This window comes from Venturia canescens, chromosome 2 (assembly GCF_019457755.1).
Source record: "Venturia canescens isolate UGA chromosome 2, ASM1945775v1, whole genome shotgun sequence".
Taxonomy (NCBI): Eukaryota; Metazoa; Arthropoda; class Insecta; order Hymenoptera; family Ichneumonidae; genus Venturia; species Venturia canescens.
Genome location: NC_057422.1, coordinates 9,458,313 through 9,479,735, shown reverse-complemented (window position 1 = coordinate 9,479,735; position 21,423 = coordinate 9,458,313). Strand labels below are relative to the sequence as shown.

Below are 21,423 nucleotides of genomic sequence, written 5' to 3'. Positions count from 1 at the left end.
ATTCGCGTTGATCGTGACCCTGCAAAGGCTCCTCGTTTTTTTTACATTTATCATTATTTCGTCTCCGAACTTGACCCTTGAGCTCATCTCGCGAGTGATCTTTGTGTTTGTGTGGAAAGCCGAAGCCTGCGTGAGCAACAATTTTTTCTACGGTCACCAATAGGCGACGAGTTCAATACCAGCTTTATGCAACCTTTTCTCATGAAACTCCACGCATTCACTTTCATTTTTGGATCACTCCAAATATATTTTACGCTCGGACATGGAATGTTTTTCATCTGCAATTACTAAATTTAACTAAACATTTTTTCTTCGTTTTTCTACAGATCGATGCACCTCGCGCTTCCGGGTGGACACTCGACAATCCTTGAAGGAGGTTTTTTCCAAAAAATCAGGATCATTTCCGATTCCGTTTCAAGGACCCAGGCTCCCTGGATGAATCAAGATTCACGGTGTGCTACACTTTTCCGAGTACGTTTGCATCAAAAACCCCTGAAGCGCTGTTGGATTGGAAATTTGAAGGGGCGGCTCGACGATGCCTCGGAATTCCAATGATTTGTAGTGTATTTTTGAAAGATGGGAAAAACAGAGGGGGTGTCTGAAGCACGCTCTGATAACCGTGATAAATGAAAGCGCATATTTATACAGACAGTGGAATGAAAAAAGCGAGAGTAACAATTCTCGAACGTATAAATCTCTCGCTCGTCATAATTTTCGAGTGTATCTCGCACTCGAGTGCAAGATAAAGTATGTTCGAGTAGACAAGCGCGTGTGAAATATATACGTACACGAAAAAGTATAAGAGTACGATGATGTTGGACAGCGCGGACTTTGAAATATGAAACGCTCAGCCTGGTTAAGGTCAAGCTCAGTTGTCTTCGGTTTGAGCTCGAAGGCGGCCACCTCCGTGTCAGTCCGAAAATAGAGGAAGCAGCAATGTGCAGTAAAGTGACAGTATTGGACGGTGGTTTTTCAACGCAGATGTCAACTCACGTTGGCGAGAGGATAGACGGGGATCCGTTGTGGACAGCGAGGTTTCTAGTGAGCGACCCGGAGGCCGTGCTAGCGACGCATCTCGATTTTCTGCGAGCTGGTTCCGAAATAATCGAGACGAATACGTATCAAGCGACGGTGACCGGTTTCATGGAGTATTTGGGTATAAACGAGGCCGAGAGTCTCAAGTTGATAAGCCAAGCTGTGGACATAGCGAAGAGAGCTGTCAAAATATATCGCGATGAAATAGCCGACCGGGAGGATGTGCCGAACAGGGAGCCGCTGATCGCAGGCTCCTGCGGACCGTACGGTGCCTCGCTCCACGATGGATCGGAGTACACTGGTGAATACTCGACAAACATCTCCCTCGATATGATGAAGAATTGGCACCGGCCCCGCTTCGAGGCTCTTATTAATAGCGGCGTCGATCTGCTGGCATTGGAAACAATACCTTGCGCCTTGGAAGCCGAAGCGCTCGTCGAATTGCTCAAAGAATATCCGAACATCAGAGCTTGGCTGACGTTCTCCTGTCGAACCGACGGTCAACACATCGTCGACGGAAGTGACTTCAAACAAATAGCCATTAAATGTTACAAAAACGCTGCGCCCGGACAGATTATCGGAGTTGGTGTAAACTGCCTCGCCCCTCAAAGCGTCAGCTCTCTATTCCGCGACATAAATTCCGACGGGAACGAGGAGTTTATACCACTTGTAATCTATCCGAACAGCGGTGAAACTTACACCGTCCTCGACGGTTGGAAAAACATCGGCAATGTTTGCCCGCTCGAAAATTTCATTCATCAGTGGCTCGACATGGGCGTACGTTATATCGGAGGCTGCTGCAGGACTTATGCAGCCGACGTCACCAAAATACGTCTTAAGGTCCTCGAGTGGCAGCTAAAACAACAAAAAAAACAATCAAACCTCGCTAAATAAGAAACTAACAATTGTATCGAGCTCTAGGATTATTCTACTTTTACAAACGACTCTCGATTCGTGCTCCCAAACGCGATAAGCGAGATAACAATTTCATACAAACAGCTCAACCGTCCCGAGCGTCTCATCGTTCGACCTTGACGCAGAACAAGTTGCCACATCTTCATCTCTCGTGTGGAGATTATTTTCACGTGCTTATCAAGAGAACACAACACTCGAGAGTCGCCACAGTAGAGACGATTACGAATAACAATGGATACGCTGCTACTGCCACGAGGATGACACAAACTTTTGCACACGTGCTAACCACTAAAATATCACGATGCTTTCAAGTACCTTTCGGACATTAAAATACAAAATACTTTTCTCTTTTGCTGCAATTCAGCTATTTTTTTACCATTTCATGTGAATTGGATTTTTGTTTTTTCTTCAATTGGCCAACTAACGAGACAAAGCATGAAAAAACGAAAGTAAAAATTGGTGGAAATTATGTGATGTTAATTGGTTAAAAAGTAGCTCAATTTCTCAAAATTAATAACGACAAGAGCGATTCATTCGTCTTTCAATAATTTTATTATAAATATTATTGAATAAAAATATTTTCGAATGAAAATATTTCGAGTATTTCTGTATTTTCTGCTATAAGTCGATGAAAGTGTCTCAAAAAACGAATGTTCTTGAAATTTTTCAAGATAAAATGTGCATTTTGAGAACGAGAAATCAGCAAACGTCAGCCATACTTTTTGAGCATGAAAACAAAAATGCAGAATCGACAATAGTCGTATGAGGAATGTGAGATCAGCGAAAAGAGCTTATTCGATTTGCGAAAAAAATCGTTGAACCCAGGCAGACGTAAATCCGTCAATTATTCGATTCATTTTCTATTCGACGAGGAGTTTGTTCACGACTTTATCCGAAGCTTCCACTTATCCAATTTTCTTGTGAATGAATGGGAATTGGTTTTGAAGAAGACTCTGTTGTGACCATTCGAGTTGGAACGAAGAACCAGCAGAAAATTGTGTTTTTCTCCTAAATTGAAAAATTGAAAAACAAAAAATTAATTTCATTCGAAGGAAAGCTTCATCGCAGAAAATTTATAACATGAAATGATTAACATTGAGTCGAAAACAAATAAATGGAACTGCATGTGACTAATGAAATTAATTCAAATGAAAATTACTTGGTATGCATGTGTCGTACAGAATAAAAGTGATACAAATTTTAGGTGGAGCGATTTTCAGGTCAAATTCTAGTGGAAGCTTAGAAATAAACAAAATTTACGCATATTCATAATTTCCAAGGTTTCGAAAAACTAAGCTTAAAAAATAAAGAATTTACTGAAAAATGATTTGAAAATCGAAAATTTGTGTGGTTTACGGGATACATCACAGAAAAACTGTAGGAGAATGCAAGAGGACAAAAAACACGCTGGGGGACGCAGGCTTGGCGTAATGGCGTGGAATGCCTGGTATGTATTCGCGCTTTGTGCGAGTTCCCGTTTCGTCTCTCATTCAGCATTGCCCAAGGTCCAAGGTCTCACCACAGCGCGTTCGCATCTCTGGACCAACAGAATATATGCCTCACTATTGAAGCATACCTATATATGCAAGAATCTCGACGATTGTGGTATTCATTTTTTGGAGCAGTGAAAAAATATTCCCAACTTCACTTGCGCGTGCACTTATTATCGAGAAGAATATCGTAAATCACGTATTGATTTCCCCAATATTTTCACTCACTTTTAGAAAGGCATGGAAGATTTTCAAAGAGATTTCAAAAATCTTTTCCCTCTATTATTTCAGGATACTACCTCGTAGCATCTACAAAAGCGACACGTCAGTTATCTATTCATATCGTATGTAAACACGGTAGCAAATGATATATATTTAGTTTCGATTGTGTTAGTCCGCATAGATTGTTTTTTATATATTATAGTAGGAACAAACATAGAAAAAGAAATTCAAAATTTTTGGTGTATAAATTTTTGTCTGCGCTGTACGGTTGCGCGACTGTCAGATTGATTACAGCGACGCCGGACGCCGGTGGCTCAATAGAACGTGAAAGGTTAAATATAGCTCATGTAATCTCATGAATTTCCGGACGAATCTTTTCCCTGAATTTATGGAAATTCCCATGAGTTAATCAAAAGAATTTTTCATGATCATGGAACGTTGCCAATTCACTGATGCAAGTGCTAACATTCTCCCAATAATATTATGGTGATGCGGAAGATCTGAAAAATTCACCTGTCACTTTTCACACCCCCGTGACGCCGTGACGCCTTGGTTGGCATCGACGGAATCCCGGGACACACGCGCGCGCGAAATTGAGTTTATCAACGGATGGTAAAACAGCAAGTATATGACACATCGGCTTTCACGGTATATACATGCATATAGGTAGAGAGTTTATCGAAAAAATCAGGGAAAATGGAGTAACGCGTAGTAGCTAGTAGCGCAGTAGCGACGACCACGACTGGCAGTTCAGTAGTAGGAAGAGAGTAGAGAAGCTGAAGCGCGTCACGCGGAGACGTATGAGGGACGCTGGACGCTCCGAGTAATTTCAGTAATACGAGAGCAAAGTCGAGCGTAGTTTCAAGAAAGAAAAGAGAAAAAGAAGCATCAAATAACGTTCCGTTTGTATTGCAAGAGCAGCATACCTGCGATACTAATCTGCGCGTGATATTTTCTTTTAGTGTGTAATAAATTAATGTGTAGATGGGAAAGCAGTGAATACGTTAGTAGAAAAGAGTCGAGCGAGAATTCTTTCTCGCTCGCTATAGTGAAAGGTCTGCGAAAGAAGGTGCGAATTAATGATAAACGTATTAGTCACATTAACGAATATTAGTGAGTGCGCACCTTTCGTCTTAATGAGGATAGGAAGAAAAGAAAAAAAAAGGACATAAAATTCAACGAATTGTGTCGGTGTAGCTTGCTTTCTCCGTTGAAATGCAGCGGACTGGTCGCTTGCACCATTGTGTCTCCGGTGTTGTGACAGAACGTAAAATGTCTTTACGTTTATCGTTGCTCGGAGTTTTGGCTCTTTCGTTTTTCGCGACAGCGGTAAGTTTTAATCACGAAAAAATTTATCATTTTCATTTGTTTTTACTTCTCTCGAGAAATGTGAAAAATATTTTTGATTACGGATTGTTCGTGAGGGGAGGGCGAAAAAGTGCACCACACCCCAAGCAGAGGGCTGAATGTGTTTGTTACTTGGTGTGACGTCATCTCGAACGATCCTCTAGAAGGCCTATCAAAAGACGGTGTTCACTGTCGTCTTATTAAATTTAATTATAAACGACCGTCATCAAAACGCATGACCCTAACCATGGCTTCGCCTTTCCTCTCTTCACGTTTTCTACCTCATGCACGTCGTACGCTTCTTTCCCGCATTCCAGGGACATCGAACTGCCCAGACAATATATATTGATGTATTTGGAACTCTTTTCTATAGTTACACACATCATTCTTACTCACATACGCACCTTATATGAAATTCGCAGACATACACGTCTTTATAAACTCGTGTATAAATACATCGATGGCGTTGTGTATATTATCGTACGTGCTTTCCTCTCACGGCCTTGTCCGATGACTAATTTCGTTCCATCGCCTGTTTATCACGGTCATGCATGAGCCATTGATTTGTGTTTATCATATTTGAAACTGTATTATCATTCATCATAATCTGGATATCGACTTATGAGTAGGAAAAAAAAAAGAACATCAATGGTTAAGAATGTACATAGTTTTGAAAGGATGAAAAACTTGTCGAAATGTCAATATGTAAACGCACTTTTCCATTATATACACTAACGATATTTTTTAGACTCCTTTATTTGCTAAAATGTATTTGCCTGAATTTTTCATTGTCTCTTTTGATGCAGGAAATTTTAAGTTAGTAATAGAAGTTTTAAGTTAATGAAACTACATTTCAACCTCGTTCCTTTTGTTCTCATCATTCACCAAATGAACAATTCTACCAAAATATGTTTTTAAATTAAACAAAAAATGTTGATTTTTAGAAAAAACCAATTATCCTCCACTATCACTGAAAGTATCAACACTAACTTTATTATACAATTGATAGCAGCTTTTCATTGATTACTATTTTTTCACTATACCAGACATTTTTTTGGTGAGATGTGCTTATAATTTGCAAGGAATTTCCTTCGATCTTTGTTGCAGCCTCTGAGAATCATTTCTGTCAGTGTTCCTTTGTGCTGTTTATATTTAGTTGTGGAATATTTTTATATCTCCCCAAGTCTTGAACAAGTCTAAAATAACTATTTTTATTGGGGAGATGCGATGAGCTTCTTCAAAAACAACATCTGAGATCAGATGCAGTTTCTCAGTTGTATTTTTATAGTTATATCTTTTACAGTATCATTTATTCAATCACTGTCGGTTAGAAAATTGTCTTGGCATATCCTGTAGTGATAATATTAACATCACATTCTTGCATGGATTCTGAGTCAGCAAGTATGCTCTGGTAGTGAGCGAGAAACAGAAAGGAAGGGAAAAATAAAGAGATAGAATTAATCAGGGATCAAAGTCAATACCTCTTATTTTGTACTCAACGTCATGTTGCAAATAGCAGTTTTAAGCTTGCATTACTCCTTAATCGTTTTTAAAAACAGATTTTTTATCCGTCGCTCATATACGTCACCTTTTCATCTAACAACGATTCTAACTTTTTGACCTATAGTAATAAAATAGTTGATTGAATGACCTCAAAGCCAGTACAGCTTATCTCATCTATTCACCAGACTTACTAGAAACAATATTCCTCTGATTCGTCTTTGAAATGTTGATGAAGTTTGCAGAACAGTAAATGAAATCTCAACTGATTTGTGCAATATTATAACATACCGATTTTTTTGCCACAATGGAAATTTTGCATTTTTTTGTATTACATAATAAATTACCTTGAACCGAATGATCTCTTATGAACTTGAAACGTGAAAACTAACATAGACATTTGCAATATCCAGATTGATAGAGTGTTCTATCATTTTTTGATTGCTACAAAAAAGAAAATGAGAATTATTTACAAATTGTATTTTTTTATGTCCCCCAGGTCACCGGTGCGGAGGATGGCCACTGCGTATGGTACGGAAAGTGCTATACAGATCCAGCAACAAGACATAACAAAAATTGTCCCTACAATGGCCCAGCAAAACTCCTCGATTTTCCAGGACAGGAGATACTTGCAAAACACTGTCCTCACTTGATGGCTGATACCGGAGAAGGAATAAAGACCTGTTGCGACACCGAACAATTGCAAACCCTCGACACTAATCTCAAACTTGCTGCAAATTTTCTCAAGAGATGCAACAGTTGTCTTGACAATCTCGTCAAACATTTCTGTGACTTTACGTGCAGTCCGCATCAAAGTACATTTATAAATGTTACTGAAATAGTTCCTGCTCTAACGGCCGAAGACAAGGGTAAGTAGAATCCTGTATATACGTGAAAAATCTTTCATCAAAAAAAGACAGCCTGTGAAAAAATCCGTTGAGTTATTCAATTTCACTTCATTTGGCATTTCACTCTAACGACGGTACTAAACAGAAAACATTCGATCTTTCATAAAAAAGTGCAGTCTTTAGTGCTCATATTAACCATCCTATTTTGCTGATACGTCTCAAGTTTCACTTGGTAAAAGAACTCAAAATGTCAGCCATCCATATAGTTACTACTTTCGTTCGGTATCATATAGCTTGTTTTCTGCACGATAAGCAGTAAGGAGACTTCTCGCTCTCCATTTCTGGTGCCAAAAATTTACACCATTTTCAAGTTGTTGCATGCTACACATTTTGTTCAGATGTCAAGATGTCCGATAAGTCGATTCGAAGCCGGATGTCTGACGTGGAAAATCTGAGTAGTAATCGATTTCTATGGAAAAAAATTCAAAATTTCATATGTTCTTATAACAATCCCCCCGTATATTTCTATAAATTGAATAGAACAGTTTTGAAATTTTCATTTTAAAGTTACCACATTTCACGATTTCTGAGTTTATATGAAATCGTACATTTTGTAATTGTAAACAGAATTAAAGATAAAACGGTTGTTCATTTACAAATTTCCAAGAAATTTTCAATGGAAAATGTTACTGTTTTATATATGCTATTCCTCTGATTTCTGTCTCAAATAGAAGATTTTTATTGTTGCTTTTTTTCCAAAAAAATTGTAATCAGTAAACATTTTTTCTATGAAAAATATATGACTAAATTTAAAAGAAGAATGTTCCAGAAATTTCCAGTTGCACTTTGAAAATCTAGCATCAACCTCGTTTTCAGTATCTAATTTTTCTTCAGTATTATTTTTTACAATTTGAAATGATCAAATTTCAAAGGTCAATCATTGTTTCCCGAAATGCATAAAATAATGCATTATAATTATTTTTTTTTCAGTTCTGAAATGGAAAAAACAAATAATGTTTCTTAATAAATTTTTGTAAATAATAAACTCAAAACCTTGAGATAAAAAAATATCGAAAGCGTCTATTTTTTTTGCTTTTTTTCATAGTTTATCAAAGACGTGTGTGATACTTAATTTCCTGGAGATTGACTCAGACCGATAATATAGACATTATTGAGAAAATCTGCCAAATAAAAGACTGAGGTTGCAATACTCGTGCTCGAAAATGAATCAGTTCTAGTAATTGAATAGGAAATAAAATAACCGCACAAGTGTTGCATTCACTGGAAAAAAGATAACAAACGAAAATGGCCAATATTCCAGAATTCATAAAACTTTATGCAAACTAGCATGGCTCATGGCCTGGTATGACTGTTCGAACATCTTACATTTATCGAAATATTCCAAGCCTAGGAAAAAAAATCCAGAAAATATAAATTCGAATTTAACGATATGTTTACAGTCTTCATGATTTTTGTGTGTTTTCAGTATGAACTTGGGCCGTTTTCCTTTTTCCATAATTACTAAAAACGAAGAATGCTCAATTTCGAATCGTTGGGGGCGAAAAAATTTCCCCTCTTTCAGTAAAATTCAAATTTCACATACAGCGTGTCTGCAATAGTTGGACAAGTCATCTTCAAAATTGTATTTACCAGAAAAATTGAAATAAAAGTGCAGATGAGAAATTTTTTCCTGCCTTTCAATGATCCAACATCAAAAATTAATAAAAAAAACTCTCATTTTGACAAAAATGCATTTTCATCGCAATAAATTTATTTTTTCAGCGTACATAAACAAGATCGACGTTTACGTGACGAACAAATATCTAAATGGGACGTACAAGTCTTGCAAGCAAGTTTCTGTACCGAGCACCGGACAATTAGCATTGGACATCATGTGCGGAGAATGGGGTGCAAGCAGATGCAGCCCGCTAAAATGGTTTCATTATATGGGCGACGCAGAAAACAATTATTACGTGCCTTTCCAAATAACCTACATCCCGACGGACACGAAGATAGCTGAATTCGAGCCGATGGATCCGCTGATTACACCATGCAACCAATCCATAAACGTAAGTTATGACTTCATCGTTTGGAATTATGTACACGTACCAGGTATCGCTTCGACGAAAAATTTCATCACTCGAGAGATTTAAGTCTCGGTCTCCTCACTTCTTTTTCGTTCGGTCGAAATTTCATACGGAGGAAGCGATTCTACTTCACTGAAACTCATGATTCGTATTAGAAACCAAACTTGACCATGAAATGGCTTTGCAAATTATACGGAAAAAACTATGAATTCTCCTTGAGAAGTTTGAAGATGAATTTTTTTGCCTTGTTAATAAGATCAATTTCGTGGGAAGCTTCAATTTCAATTGTTTCAATTCTCCAAGCTCCACTGCGTGTCTGATCTTGCGCCAGATTTGAAGTGATTTAACGATGCGAACGTCAAATCTCATCCAATGTTTCCTGCCTTTGGGGCGAATAATGCGACGAAATGGATGGAAAATACAAGATTGCTGTGAACTGATAGTAACATTTTTTCACGATTCTAGGCTTCGACACTTTATTCCACAATCGTTTCTCGATAGCGATGAAAAAGATTATTTACATATTCTATAAACTGGTTCTTTTGGGAAGAATGTTTCTGTTTTATTTTGCTGACTCTTGTACGATGTCCTATCAATAAAGTTTTTTTTCTCCAGGCAAAAACACCGGCTTGCAGTTGCGTCGATTGTGAAGACTCATGCCCAGTTCCGAAGCCTTTACCACCATTGCCACAACCTTTCACGTTGCTTGGCTGCGACGGTTACGAGGTCACGATGGCGATTATTTTCATCTGTGGTTCTGGAGTATTCATACTGTTGATGTACTGTTTCGGCAACAGAAAGCAAATCGGTAAGAGACGCGATTTTTATCTGGAGATCTTTTTCAAACCGGCCGTTTCTTTTTCGAGGGAATTATTTCTTCGGATTCCGTCATTGTTTATCAAGATTGAATTGTTTTTGAATTTTTATTGATTCTTTTATTTATCTACTTTGAGCAAAGCGGAAAACATTAGTACAAAAAAGTATGCAAAAAAAAAACAAATCGGAGACTGTCTGACCGTAGATCGTTTGCTCTTCACAGATCATTTTCGCTTTCACGCATATCTTTTGTATGAACATTTGCTCCAATTCACATCATTATTATAAAAAAATATTCTTTAGTCGCAATTCCCAGATAGACCGACAAATCGAGTCATCAAACATGCATTGAAAATACATAATTGACTAGGCTTTCAATTTATAACGATTCAAACTATTTCAAATCGCCTGACTCGTTTCCATACTCGTTTCCATGTCTGCTCGAGTATCCCACTCAATAATTGTGCATTAAAAACTCAATATTTCAGGCATACTTTATCAAACGTAACTCTACGTCGTTTCTAATACGAAAAACAATGAGGAGGATAAAAACAAATTTTCGTTCACAGCATACCACATTTGAGACATCTACTGTGATCATTAACAATATCAAATACTGCGTTTTATTTCCAGTGGTATTGGTATTTAATAATCATTATCACTTGACCTCAGACCTACCCCTTTTATGAGACTTGTCTGGTTGCGGTTTAACTGTTTAATATTTATAACTCTTGCCTCACTCCTAGCAAAGTGCTAATATCGTGCAGTCGTCAGTTGAGATGACCTTTTTTCTTCAATTATACGTGCTGCAATAACGAGCAATTCATTACACTTTACATTGAAGAGTGAAGCGAATTTGTTGCACAAAAAGAGACTTCCAAATCAGTCACACGAAATGTGGTGGATGAAAGCTGCCACCCGTGAATCATGCTCGATTAAAATCTTTTCAATGAACTCTAAGTGAATCTGATAAACTCTAATTATATCTGTGTACCTATACATGTGCGTGTATATGAATGGAGCATTCTCGGTCCGAGCCGACGAGCACTTGACCGATAATTTTTCACATCGTAGACCAGCCCCGAAAACCTTGTCAAAATTTATTTAAATTGATATACTTTCGCAACGACTCCAACTTCTCTCATTCAATTTGTATTTTTCGTCAAAAAAAGTGTTTTTTTAATTACTCTAAATTCTGACTCATTCGAATTGCCAATAAATGTCGACAATCTGAAATATTGAGGACTTTTTTCGGGACTGTAAGAAGCAAGGAAAATTGGAGGACCGAAAGATTAAGGTCACAGTCTTGTTGAACTTGTCTGGAATGCTCCATGCGTACATATTCGACGGCATAAAGACATTACCACTATAATACATGGTAAATTGGAGCAATAACTGATCGGTGGTGTATGTATCACGCGTGCGTGTGTACCATAGTTGCACGAGGTGAAGAGGTAGGGCGACAGGTTGGTAGACGACTAGCCGCTGGGCTACATCACCCCGGAGACGGTGCTCGAATTGCCCTTGCCGCGGACCAAGAAGACAGCCCACTACAATCGAAACGTTCGAGTAGGTCTTCTCTTGATTCTATCACTGTTTTCGCAGCCTGTGTCTCGTCGCTTGTATCTTTCTTTTTTCTCTTCCTTTATCTCCGTAATACTTGTCCGTGTGTCTTATTGTAACATTTTTTTATTTCTCTGTAGCTACTTGGCGTTTTGTATTTCTTTTTTTTGTATCGTTTATTTTCAATCGTTGATCATGATAGCGAAGAATTAATGCTAATTCATTGATACCGTATACGCGGATGTTGATTCTTTCGATCGATCTCACGCATGCTCAATCGTTCTCTTACGTCAACGCACACCGTAATCGTTGCATTGAACTCGATTCTTGCACTTTAAATTGTAGATGAACACGTTCATTTCACAAACTTGCTCACCACGAAATCCTCATGGCTCTTGAATTTCTCTCCCTCATCTCGTTCCCTCTCTTCGTTTACTTAGCTTTTCCTTTTACAAGTCAGCTGTATCTAAAGGGCTTTGCTAACCATAGACAGACCGTGCGACAGAATTACTTGTCAAATTTATTTAGTCCCTCGTACCGAATGTAGACGGATAAGAGGTTTGTATATCGTCGATTTTCACAAATTGTCACGCTTCTCCTTGGGCTTTTTTTTTATTTTTGTTCAATAAATTAATATTTTCTTATTGAAAAAATATCGTATTTCCTCGGGCTATTGGGAGGACATTAGAAGTAGAAGAGAATTTTAATTTTTTATTTCATTGGGGAAACTTGCGAAGCAATTGAAAATTTGGAACACCTTGCGAGCTTCGATTTTCTTGCAATTGGATTTTCGTTAAAAATATTCGCAAAAAGCTTCCTTGAAATGTACTCCCCAAACGTTGTATGAAAAATGTTCTTTTCGTTGGCTCATTCCAAAGCTCAAGTTCCCTCAAGCTCCCCAATTCACAATATCCATTTTAACAGATTATAATAGCGAATGAAAAAAACGAAAGGCAAATTGGACATTTGCACATGAGATTGAATGACCCTGGTATCGATGCAACGAACCAATGCTTTGTATTTAGCGCATTGCCAACAACATTAGCGAGCTAATGCTTTGCACATTGCGCTTTTTTGAATACTTAGTCAGCCTGTACAGAACGGAAAAGCGCTTTTCAGACGTGCAACACGAAGAAGGTTACGCGGAATGCAAAAGGATTTGTAACCCCTCAAGTGAACTTTTTTCAGGCGTTATATCGGCCGATGATTTGCCGAATGGCCTTCATGACGATGAGTCAACCTTTATCGAACGTCTGGGGGCAAACACCGACAAAGTTTTGCAGCAATTCTTCTGCTGGTGGGGCACAGGTGAGAAAAACTTGCTATTTTTTGTTTTTGTCATAAACTTTTTCCAGAGTTAATTACTCATTGACGTTACTTTTGCATGCATTTTTTTTATTGTCTCGTTACTCATGGAACCTTTTTTTCCTCCAGCCTGCGCTCAACGACCATGGCTTGTTCTTCTCTTCGGTTTCCTCTTTATCGTTACTCTTGGGCATGGCATCAAATACGTGCACATTACGACCGATCCGGTCGAATTGTGGGCATCTCCGAACTCCCGGTCTCGCGTCGAACGTGATTATTTCGACAGCCACTTTGAACCATTCTACAGAAACGAACAGATCATCATATCGTCCATCGGCCTGCCTGACGTGAGTCCTCGAACGAGCATGGATTTGCACATCACCGTTTTTTTGCGGTTTCGATGAACGGGAAATCACGTTTCAAAAATCAGAATAAATGAGATTTTGGAATATTTTAAATCATTCATATTCACATAAAGGCCCGGTATAATCCTATAAAAGAAAAATGTTTACGTTATTTACTTGAATTTCTGATCGAAACAACAATTTTACAGATTGTACACAACACGTCCAACGGCCCAATAACATTCGGACCGGTTTTCGACAAGAATTTCCTCCTCACGATATTCAAGCTTCAAGAACAAATTAAAGGCCTCGTCACCCACAGTAATTACACACTCGCCGACGTGTGTTTTGCCCCGTTGACGAACGATTTCACCGGTCCGACTACCGTGCAACACTGTGCCATCCAGAGTCTCTGGGGTTACTGGCAAGACGACGTCGATACTTTCAACGGCAGTGACGACGAGCATGGCTACGAAGTCAATTATCTCGACCACTTCAAAGCCTGCTCTCAGTAAGTGCAATTATAACTCGAGATAAACAATGTTGATTGAGCAAACTTTACCCCGAAAGCTTCGAAATATTTTTCCAACGAAAACTGGAAAGCTGATACCGGACTTTTTTCTCCCTTTTAGAAATCCACTGAATCCGGCTTGTCTCGCACCTTACGGCGGTCCGGTTGATCCGGCTATCGCTGTCGGTGGATTCTTAACTCCCGGTCAATCGTTGCACAAACCACCGTACGAAAAAGCTACGGCTATAGTCCTCACAATATTGGTCAACAACTATCACAACAAGACGAAATTGCAACCAGCGATGGAATGGGAAGAGAAGTGAGTAATAATTCGCGACAAGATTGAATAACCTGTTTGATCATTTGTTGAATTCTTCAACTTTTTCTCCTCCTGGATACATCAACTTGTCATTGTGGCAATAACTTTTCTCACAGATTTATCGCATTCATGAAGAACTGGACAGCAACGGAAAAGCCAGATTACATGAACGTTGCGTTTACATCCGAACGATCCATCGAGGATGAACTCAATCGTGAATCTCAGTCCGACATATTGACTATTCTTGTATCTTACATCATAATGTTCGCATACATTGCAATTTCGCTCGGGCAGCTAAAATCGTGTAGTAGATTTTTGGTGAGTTTCAATACCGTTCTGCCGAATATTGTAAAACATGATGAAAAACGTTTGTCGAGCTTACCGAATTCATTGAACATCTATTTTCAGATCGATTCCAAAATCACCCTCGGGCTTGGAGGAGTTTTGATAGTCTTAACTTCGGTTATTTGCTCCGTTGGGATTTTTGGTTTTATTGGAATTCCTGCTACTCTAATTATCATCGAAGTTATTCCCTTCCTCGTATTGGCTGTAGGAGTGGACAATGTGTTCATCCTGGTACAGACGCATCAGCGTGAAGGAAGACGACCCAACGAATCGATACCCGAACACATCGGTCGTACCCTCGGCACAGTCGGCCCGAGCATGTTGCTCACGAGTGTTTCCGAAAGTCTTTGCTTTTTCCTTGGTAAGTAAAGAGCCCTGCAAAAATTCGCAATCGGATTTATATTAAAAGTGGTTTTATAGCAATTCTGAAACAGCTTGAACTCTTAACGAAATTGACTCGATTATTTGCATTTACAGGTGGCTTGTCAGACATGCCGGCGGTCAAAGCCTTTGCTCTTTACGCTGGTATGGCTTTATTAGTGGATTTCCTGTTACAAATTACGTGTTTCGTAAGCTTATTGGCGTTGGATACGGTACGCCAAACGGTAAGTAAAATTCGTGCTTAACCCAAGAGTGTTTACACCTTTTTTATTGCGCCAATCACATTCAACAATGTTTTTTATGTTTCCTGCAGAATAATCGTTTAGATATATGTTGTTTCCTGCGAGGCTCGAAGAAAGACAGTGGCGAAGAAGTGGTTGACGGTATTTTGTATAAAATATTTAAAGTCGCTTACGTACCACTGCTCTTGAAAAAATGGGTCAGAGTCGGTGTGATGCTCGCGTTCTTCGGTTTGGCTTGTACGAGTGTCGCCGTTATCCCACACATCGAAATTGGTCTGGATCAAGAACTATCGATGCCCGAAGATAGTTTTGTGCTCAAGTATTTCCAGGTAATCGAATTCAATCTTTAACATCGCGAATCCATTCTACAAAATTTATCTCCGTTTTTATTATCCAATTTAAACACACTAGCAAATTTTTAACAATTTATTTCTTATAGTTCCTAAACAAATATTTATCGATCGGACCCCCGGTGTATTTCGTTGTGAAAGATGGGATCGATTATTCCGATTATGACAGTCAAAATCTGATATGCGGTGGTCAACACTGTAATACTGATTCCTTATCGACGCAAATATTCATGGCTTCGCGACAATCGAACAGGTAATACGAATTTGACACTGGTACTCAGTGGCAAAAACGGATAAATTTGCAAGTAGCGTTACACTTTGTTTTCATTCTACTGCAGAACTTACATAGCCAAACCTTCCTCATCGTGGCTAGACGATTATTTCGATTGGTCCGAGTCGCCAGAATGTTGCAAATACTTCCCTACGAATAATTCTTTCTGTCCTCATGGGGGTGAGTTTTTCTAAAGGAAACAATTAAAATGTGATCTCGTATTAAATCATTCATAAAATCATCATTCCACGTTTGGTGAGGAGATACTCATAAATGTATAAAAACTTTATTTCATCACAGATGGAGACTGCAGCAGTTGTGATATCGCCCTCAACAACTACGGTCGTCCGAACATAACCGAATTTCAGAAATACGTATCTTTCTTCCTGCAAGATAATCCCGACGAGCAGTGCGCGAAAGCAGGACACGCGGCTTACGGTCACGGGGTGAATTATGTGACCGATCCGAAAATGCGAAAATCCCAAGTTGGAGCCTCGTATTTTATGACTTACCACACTATTTTGAAGTCATCCGCCGACTATTACGAATCTATGAGAGCAGCTAGAGATATATCGGCCAATATAACCGATATGATAAACGCGAATTTACAAAGTCGCAAGATAAACCAAACCGTCGAAGTATTCCCGTACAGCGTGTTCTATGTGTTCTACGAACAGTACTTAACAATGTGGCCTGACACCCTCAAGAGTCTCGGCATATCTTTGCTTGCGATATTCGTTGCAACATTTTTGCTCATGGGTCTCGACATATTTTCATCGATCGTCGTAATCATAACAATCACGATGATCCTCGTGAACATCGGTGGTCTAATGTATTGGTGGCACATCACGCTCAACGCCGTCTCCTTGGTGAATCTGGTGATGGTGAGTAAAAACTCTGGGTTTACTTTCAACTGCTGAGAACTCGCTCGTTCGTCGTTCTCTCAAAATATCGGTTCTTCGTTACAGGCGGTTGGTATCTCCGTAGAATTTTGTAGCCACTTGGTCCATTCGTTCTCTGTATCTGTGAAAGAAACGAGAGTCGAACGAGTCGCGGATGCGGTTACGAACATGGGTAGTTCTGTGTTTAGTGGAATAACGTTAACCAAGTTTGGTGGTATTATAGTCCTCGGCTTTGCGAAAAGCCAAATATTCAAGGTATACGTTATATTTCAACAAAATTTATAACCATTTAAGAATCTAGTTTTTTTAATGTTTTTTTTTTCGTACTTTTTCAGGTGTTCTATTTTAGGATGTATTTGGGAATTGTTTTGTTCGGTGCAGCACACGGGCTCATATTCCTTCCAGTTTTACTCAGCTATATAGGTAAGAAATCACGAATTTGGTGATAACCACCAATCTTTATCTTTATCCACGATAAAAGATCCACGTCTGAGCGAGAGTTTTTTCGTGCATTTGTGAAAGTATGATATCACATTTGTTTCCGTCGATGAACACACGTATTTCATCGTTTCACGCAGTGAGAAAGGAATTCCACGAATTTTTGAAACTGCATTTATTTTTTCGTGTCATACTGTAATTCGACTGCTTTATTTTCTGTCTCCGCGAAGTAAAGTTCAGTAGAAAACTAATTTCTTGATACTGGTGTTTTTCATTTTGTACTTTACTTTGTTCAAGATAGAAAATAAATCGGCGACACTTGGTTTTGTCTAGAAATGTAAACTCGAAAATTCGTCAAATACTTCCTTCAAACAATGATTATTCCACTTACTAACCCAACGGAGGCGATAATGCTCTAAATGTAGAGTGGCTAAAAGTATGAACGATACTTCGAGTGCTCGGATAGTAATATATTTTTCATTTTATTCATTTTAAGTGAGCTGAAAACGTAGATTTCAGAGTAGCAAAAGATTAGTACACGAATTAAGTATCGTAGTATTAAAAATAATGATGCGAACTGACATAAGGCAAACTAAACGACGTAAATCATAGAGAGGTTCGAAATGGAAATGTAAACAGTGACATTTACATCTCTTGCGGTTCAAATATTCCACTGATTGTTAAAACGCCGAGCTGGCATGAATTTACGTTTTTTTTTCTGCATTCAAATAATTTCATATTATTTTGAAATATTCTTACATCCAGTTTGCAATTTCAAGACACATAGACAAAGTAAAACCGAAGAAAAAAAAAGAATGGAACGAACTATTTGATAGTACACGACTCGACAATATTTCAACGACCGAGGACCGACTCTCTGGAGACGTCAGAAGAAATGTTGAGCTCTAAAAAATGAGTTATGCATTTTTTTTTGAGAAATTATGAAAAATCAGTATGATCGGTGGTCGTTCCAGGCTCCCCTATGAACCGTGAGAAGCTGGCTAATCACAAGAGAACATTACGAGGAAACCTGGACAACGTGCAAGAGACCTCATTGAATCATCGAGTAAGCAAAACTAATTCACCTCCCTCATCTGACACAAGTACAGCTACATTCCGAGTGCTCGAATACAATAGCTAGGTACGGAAATTAACAGCCCTCTATCCGCTTTTATAATGACTCTTTTTTTTTTTAATTTTTTTTTGCGGATTTTTTTGGTATTTTGATGTCACGTAGAATTTGAGAGTGGGTTTTGCGTGATGCACTGAGAATAGGGTGCTTTTTTGCGAAGAATCAGAAACTGTCAGAAAATAGGTCACAACTTTGTATTACGAAGCATTGTTCACGGTATTTGTTCTCAATAACCTTTCATGCTCATCAACTTTTGTTCTAACTTTTCGGCGTACACTGCGTCATTTCCGTTTACTCGCGTTCGAACCCAATTTATTCGTCACAAGTCCCTGCGTTTCGAAAATAATTCGCGTTTACAGTTAGTTTAGATGCCGAAAATGATATATTATTGTCGAAAAGCAAATATAGATTTGAGGCTCTTCGGTAAAACTCACTGGAGACCTAAAATAACTTACTCAACCCCGATGTGTTCATAAGCGTGCGCGCGCGCTCTCGGCATGACGGCGTTTCGGCAATTGGTGGACGACTGGATTTCGCGATATTTTTAGAGTGAAGGTGTTTTGTAAACTTTCTTCCGGTAAATACATGTCTGCAAGCGTATCCAATAGACACCATTCATTTTTATCTACGAAACTTATTTAAAATGCTTGGGGTTCATTTGGAAGTGGGTAATTATTCGTACTGTCTTTTTTTTATATGAATATGATTTACCGTAAAAAATCGCTGATTCCAAAATCGTCTATCCCGCAATCATGTAAATGTCGCTTAAACTCTAGTCATTTAGTCTACGATGGTGTTGGCGTATATTCTTCGGTTCTATTGCAGAAAATCTCAATTGCAAAAATCAAGAGCGAAATAAATGCGGATCGATTTCTGAAATGAATCTCAATATATTCAATAATATAACTGAAAAAGACTCAAGAAATCGAATCGTTCATCTTAGGCCGTGTTCCGATATTGACTGTGAGTACTGTGAGCCCTATACCAATGCACGTACTCGCAGTAGTCACAGTCAATATCGGAACACGGCCTTTAGTGTTCACGAGCATTCCAATACACCAAGTAATCCATGAGATTGAGGGCGAACTGTCACACGAGTTACAAAAATCTATCAGTATTAAAAAACATTAATTATTGTGTATTGAATCCACGATTAATCATTGTTTTAGGCGTGATGTCAAGCCGGGGGTACAGAAGGGAGAGACAGCTCGCCAATGATATCAGAAACGAGCCACCGTCTCGTCAGCTCGTCGACTCCACAACCCCTCTTGTCCAAAATTTCCCATACCAATACCCAACCACTTCCTACGCCAGTGTGAATGTCGAAGTTCCAAGAACACCAACATCGCAACCCGTTCGCTAGTTGTAACAAATCGTTTAAACGAGAAGATAAACAATACATAAAAACGACATCGTAAATTCAGAGAATCTAGGAGAAAACAATTCGAAGAACTGTATTTTTTCGTTGATATAAAGACTTAGAAAGGTAAAACGGTGAAGAAACGTAATAATATAGGGAAAGTCTCAAAAAACGAGGTTATGCAACGCGACTCATTCATGGCATCTGCTGCAGAATTAACCCTTAAAGTGCACACTGGGTCGTTTTGACCCCATAAGCATATGGATAACGCAATAAGTGTGCACTCGAAGGGTTAAGAGGATGGATCAGTCGGTATATCGCAACCGTGAGTGCAAGAGAGATAGCTGCAAATTTCGAAATCGAAATTGTTTGACACAGTTTGACCGATTAAAAAAAGGTTCTGTCAGTCGATTTTTGCCATCGTTCTGGTAGGCTGACATAGCCTTTTTTTAATCGGTCAAACAGTATATCGAAGAATATCAATTTCGAAAATCCCAAGTGAGGTTAGTTAGCTGATCCATCCTCTTAATGTACTATCGTGTCAATGTATGATTTTTATTTTTTTTTTCTCACGGTATATTTACTGCCAGTGGGAAAATTATTTTTGTCAGTCTATTTATTAACGCAGTTTTGTTATTATTATTTTTTTTCTTTTAATACAGAGATAATGATATGCTAATGGATAATAAAGATAACGAGTTTTTCCTATGGAATACAGGGTTCGAGATTTTTGACACGAATATCGAGGTTATCGAAGAGCGAGAAGAGCGGAAAAACTGATATCAATTTGCTTAAAAATTAAAATAGATTTTTTTCGAGTTGCAGTTGTAGAAAATTCGTTTGTTCTGATGGTTTTCCCAGTTCTCTTACCAACGAATATTATCTCGAGCGAGTGTATTTTCTTCTCTAGTAACCGAATATGTACTCTTCATTAGCATCTTAATTTTATTTTCTATATCTATTGGCAGAAGCTAGTTCAGGAAACGAGTATTCACAGATGCATTTTTTTATTTTTCATCCTTTTATAACCAACAATGCATTTGTTATATTTCAATATGTGTTTGCTTCAATCGATTCACAAAAAACGAAGAAAGATTTAACAAAGTTCGGTCCATGACCGAGAAATATAATATACTATATTGTAAATATTCCAAAGGTCTAAAGACACTTTGCGTCTACGACTAGAGAGAATAGTACAAACAAAAAAAGGCGGAAAAGGTACAAACCGATAAACCGCTTTAAAACTCCTGTATAAAAAAATTACAAGCTCGATTGAAAAACGTCCAAAACATGAAGTTCAAACATGCATCGCTCTTCATCGATTATTATTTTGTGTTGTCATCGTTTTGTATACTACACCACTGGTATAAGATAAATGCTCACAGTGCTTCTAATGATTTGGGGTTCTTTGGCTTCTTTTTTTTTTTTCTAAAATCTCACAGTATTAGTTAATATTTTGTTCCGTCGATAATTAAAATTTCATGTAAATTCGTTTATTAATCATAAGGAAATGAATCCAACAAAGGAAGTTGATTTTTCTATCGGACATTGTCAATACCGTTATTGTCTCTCATCCAATCAACGGTTGTCCAAAGCTCCGTTTAACCTCCCATTCTAACAAGAAGCCTGTTAAACGCAGTGTTTATTTTTTTGATCCAACGTGTTCTTGTTTACATTAACGCCAGTAGATTATCTACAAT

At 38.3% G+C, this 21,423-nt stretch overlaps 2 protein-coding genes across 5 annotated transcripts; both read left to right on the top strand.

The window, feature by feature from the left end:
- Positions 1-76: 76 nt before the first annotated feature.
- LOC122405974 (homocysteine S-methyltransferase-like) lies at positions 77-3,277 on the top strand. The gene has a single exon (XM_043411092.1). It carries the CDS (start codon positions 937-939, stop codon positions 1,927-1,929), a length of 993 nt encoding a protein of 330 aa, XP_043267027.1. The 5' UTR covers positions 77-936; the 3' UTR covers positions 1,930-3,277.
- Positions 3,278-4,383: 1,106 nt separating this feature from the next.
- On the top strand, positions 4,384-19,855 carry Npc1a (Niemann-Pick type C-1a). 4 transcript variants are annotated; one of them, XM_043411075.1, is made up of 20 exons: positions 4,384-4,991; positions 7,009-7,378; positions 9,140-9,426; positions 10,060-10,252; positions 11,698-11,829; positions 13,012-13,131; positions 13,258-13,475; positions 13,682-13,983; positions 14,105-14,302; positions 14,419-14,620; positions 14,711-15,008; positions 15,125-15,252; positions 15,342-15,599; positions 15,710-15,873; positions 15,959-16,071; positions 16,192-16,775; positions 16,860-17,048; positions 17,129-17,216; positions 18,206-18,297; positions 19,533-19,671. In XM_043411075.1, exons 1-20 carry the CDS (start codon positions 4,878-4,880, stop codon positions 19,536-19,538), a joined length of 4,056 nt encoding a protein of 1,351 aa, XP_043267010.1. In that variant the 5' UTR covers positions 4,384-4,877; the 3' UTR covers positions 19,539-19,671. The 4 variants fall into 4 exon arrangements, with proteins under 4 accessions (XP_043267010.1, XP_043267009.1, XP_043267008.1 ...); XM_043411074.1 differs by having other exon boundaries at positions 18,206-18,372; positions 19,533-19,666; XM_043411073.1 differs by lacking the exon at positions 18,206-18,297 and having other exon boundaries at positions 19,533-19,855.
- The last annotated feature ends 1,568 nt before the right edge of the window (positions 19,856-21,423 follow it).